This window comes from Quercus lobata, chromosome 6 (genome assembly GCF_001633185.2).
Source record: "Quercus lobata isolate SW786 chromosome 6, ValleyOak3.0 Primary Assembly, whole genome shotgun sequence".
Lineage (NCBI taxonomy): Eukaryota > Viridiplantae > Streptophyta > Magnoliopsida > Fagales > Fagaceae > Quercus > Quercus lobata.
In genome coordinates, this window is record NC_044909.1 from 34,546,630 (window position 1) to 34,550,667 (window position 4,038).

At 34.9% G+C, this 4,038-nt stretch overlaps 1 protein-coding gene across 1 annotated transcript; it reads left to right on the plus strand.

Annotated features, from left to right (window-relative positions):
* The first annotated feature begins 1,703 nt into the window (after positions 1-1,703).
* Positions 1,704-2,430, plus strand: LOC115995411. The gene has a single exon (XM_031119964.1). The coding sequence runs from the start codon at positions 1,812-1,814 to the stop codon at positions 2,241-2,243; it is 432 nt and encodes a 143-aa protein (XP_030975824.1). The 5' UTR covers positions 1,704-1,811; the 3' UTR covers positions 2,244-2,430.
* Positions 2,431-4,038: the final 1,608 nt, after the last annotated feature.

Genomic DNA, 4,038 nt, shown 5'->3' on the forward strand with positions numbered 1-4,038 from the left:
TAGATGCATGCCATGAGGGATAGGAGAGAGAAGGCACCCACACCATAGCAGGAAAAGGTGTCACAGCAGATAAACAAACAAAATAGTTTTCTTTTGTCTGGCGATAGGGAGTGGCACATAGACGGACCAGTGATGGTCGGCAAGTACACCCAGACCAGACAAAGGTGGTTAAGGGCTAAAATAGTAAAATCTGGTCACGACAGACACTATAAAAAGAGGCCCTTGCCGTGTACAGGGAACAAGAACGACACAAGCACCACGGTATTAGGAATTTGAAAACCAGGAAATAAAAAACAAGTACTAAGAAAAAGAAAAAGAAAGAAAAAAGATAAGAAAGGGGAATATTAGAAGAGAAGGAAAGAAAAAGATAGAGAGTTAGAGTGGCAAGCATGCACCAATAGGTTAATTCCCTCTCTCCCTCTCAAAGTCCTACTCTCTGCCGGAAACAAAGGGTTCTCTTGTGCACCAACCATTCAGGTCCGTTTCCCTCAAAGTGATTAATTTCCACGACAGGATTTCCCTAGGAGATTATTCACTTTGAGAAGAGGCGTTCTTCCCTCTCTGGTTTTGGTCTTGCAGATCAGTTTCTTTCTTCTTTTGATTAACCCATATACTACCCACTTATTCCCTTATCTTCTTTATAAAAGTAATTGTCATTAAACTGCGGTTATCTTTTCTTAGTTAAGGATTATCTATTCGCTTTAATTAAGAAGTCAAAGTACTTTCTTTTATCTTATTATTATCATATCTGCCTGCCACGACTTATCTGAAATAGTTCTGCCTGCCGTAAGCGTGCTATTGGCAAACGAGGCATAATTTGTGCACAAGCTGGACCAAATTGAGTTGCAGTTAGACTGATTTCAACTCCCTTACTCAGAATATTTGGGCCCAATACCGCAGGAGGCAGCCCAACCTGATTTAACCAAAAAAGCCCACTACAAACACATGTTGACGATACCAAAAAAAAAAAAAAAAAACCAATGGGTCATATGTTAAAAAATAGAGTCTTGGAAAACCTACTAGGAGAAATCAGTCAATCATTTAATCTAATCATACTAGTGTGGTGTCAACCTAAACTTCTCAGGTACTTAAGTTAGGAACTCACAATAATCTAAGGAAAAAAAAAAAAGTTTTCAAGGTTTTGTACTCATGCCTAAAAGTTGGAGGTGATATGGCGCTTATATAGGAGATTTATTTAGCTATTTTTCCTTTAATTTACTTCATTTCCCTCATTTGTAGTGTGATGGAAAATAATGGAAGGTAAAGATCCCACGATTACTCCCATGATTGGAAATAATAAGTTGATGAAGCAAAAATCACGTATTGAGAATCAAAGAGATATACCTTTCCTTAAGAAGATTCTCGTCCTTAATTGCTTGTTTAAGTAGTTAGATGGCAAGACCTAGACACTAGATAATTGTTGTCATTTGGAGATGTGGGTTTAGGAAAATGATGCTTATCACAAGTAAATCATTTTATAAATTGTCACCTACTATAAATTATAAATAATTCTTTTAAATTAGTTTAAAGATTATTAGAATATTATTATTATTTTTATATGTGTTCTAATAAATATTAATGTTTATTTAAAAAATTGGTTTAAAGGAAACTTTGGTATTATTAACATTATTATTTGGATCACTCTGGTGGTGTACTTTCCCACGTGCACATGGTTCCTAGAATGAGGAACCCCCCCCCACCACCCCTTGCAAGGGCAAGTGAGAGAGAGAGATTCACAAGTCAACAGGCACTTTCTAGGTACCACACGTATTCCCTGTTAAAGCCGTCAGATCACAGATGTGTAAATTTCCATGGAAACGGCTGTAAACCATGGAATAAACGTTCCGTACACGTCAACAACAGCCAATCATCGTCCCCTGAATGTCCTTCGACTCCAAGCCCATGTTCCCTTTGCCATGAGACGAGCCTCTGCCAATATAATCATCGCCAACCTCAACAATCGCCTCCAAAAGCCACAACCCCTTTGCGCTCACACCCACTACTCCATGGCCGAAAAGGACCCAACAAGCAAAGCTCAACCATTTGAATCAAAAACTGAAGGCATCAAGAACAAGGAGCTAGAAGAAGAAGAAGAATCGAAGAAATTGCCTCCGCCGCCAGAGAAGCCATTGCCAGGGGATTGTTGTGGCAGTGGATGCGTGCGGTGCGTGTGGGATGTGTATTATGAGGAGCTCGAGGAATATGACAAGCTTTACAAAACTGATTCCAAGCCCAAATCTTGAAGTTTATTGTTTTGTTTTGTTCGATTAGGTAGCTTGATTTGTTCAAGGGTATGTGTTTCTTGGAATTGGATACAGATTTTTCAATTGTTGTACTTTATTTGATGATAAGTTGTTAATGAAAAAGGATTTGTCTTCCCAATTGTTGGGAAATCATTCTTTGTGAATCAAATTAAATTGGGTTCTTTTAGCTCTAAAGCGTGCAATTGTTGATGAATTGTCTTTTGAAGGCTGTTTTCTTTACCCTTATTAGACGATTTGAACGATGAGTTAGATGAAGTATTTTTGCAGAAAACTAAAAATACTGTGTGATTACAGGAAATTGTTACTTTTTGAAATTTTAGGGACCGAAGTGCAAAACAGGCAAAACCTAAATTACAAAAATGGTTGTTTTCCCCTTTGTTAATGTTAGGAGCAATTAGCAAAGTGTTCCAAGTTCCAACTGAAAAATCAGACACTTTGAAAATGGTGGACAACCATTGTGTTATGTTAGTGGTACGAGATAAAAAGATATAAACTATATGTTGAGAGAATTCAAACAAGATTTAAAAAAAAAAAGATTCAAACTCAAAAAGGAGTGTGTAAAAAAAGTACTTTTCTGCTTCTAAACAAAAGGAGTTTTCTGTTCTCTATGTAAAATAAATGGGAAAAATCTGTTGAATACTTGAATCCCAATGTTGTGACTGAAACTTTGAATGAGATTTTTGAAATAATTTTTTATTTAATATTGTAATTAGATATTTCATATGTTGAGATTTTTGTCGCTATATTACTTTTTAGTTTTTACATTTTCATTATTGTGCATTACTTTTCACATGATTAATAATATGGTTATTGTCATCCTTATCACCACATTACTTTTCACACTATCATCGATATCCTTGTCATCATTGTTATCACTGCGTTACTTTTCACATTATCACTAGTATCATTGTTGTCATCCTTGTTACTGCGTTACTTTTCACATTATCACTGGTATCATTGTTGTCATCCTTGTTACTGTGTTACTTTCACATTATCACTAGTATCATTGTCATCATCTTTGTTATTGCAAACGCTTCCAATAATTTTATTTACATGTTGTCTATCTTGCCACCGTCATTGCTACCACTACAACTTGGCATTATTATCACCATCACCAACACCACTACATGATTGCCACTATCGCCACTGTTTTTCACCACCATCACTACTATTTATTATCACACCAAATTATTTTTCATTCTTGTAAAATAATTACCTTTGAACTTTAATGCGAGTATCAATTTAATTCTTAAACTTTTGATTTGAGGAACTTACTAATCGCTTTGTAACAAATTAAACCTTTTAGTAGTATTTTCCAAATTTTAATGTGGAATCTAACATTGATCCTTTACTGTTAACAGTGCACAATTTATTGCTTAATCCCCCCGCCCCCCTTTTTCTTTGCCTCTATCTACATATAAGTTTCTTGCTTTGCCAAACAAATTTTTTGTTTCTTTGTTAGAAAATTGAATAACCCTCGGTCTTTTGATCTATAGAAAGCAATCTTAATCACACTAACTTGTTTAAACGTGCAATAGAATAAATGGTTAGGTTTCTTTAAGCTCATAAGGTAAGTCCATTATAGAATTCTTAAAATATTATTTATCTATTTTCATACCAGTGGATTAGATTTTACCACATTGTCAATAATTTAAATAAATTCCAAAATGCTAATAGACAACTTAAAAAAAAAAAAAAAAAGAAGATGACATGATATAATCTAATTCACTCATTTCAAACTAAATAGATTAGGAGTATCTGTATGACATTTATA

Bases quoted from the DNA above. Each gene is read 5' to 3' on its own strand.
- LOC115995411 (XM_031119964.1), top strand. From the start codon at position 1,812: ATGGAAACGGCTGTAAACCATGGAATAAACGTTCCGTACACGTCAACA.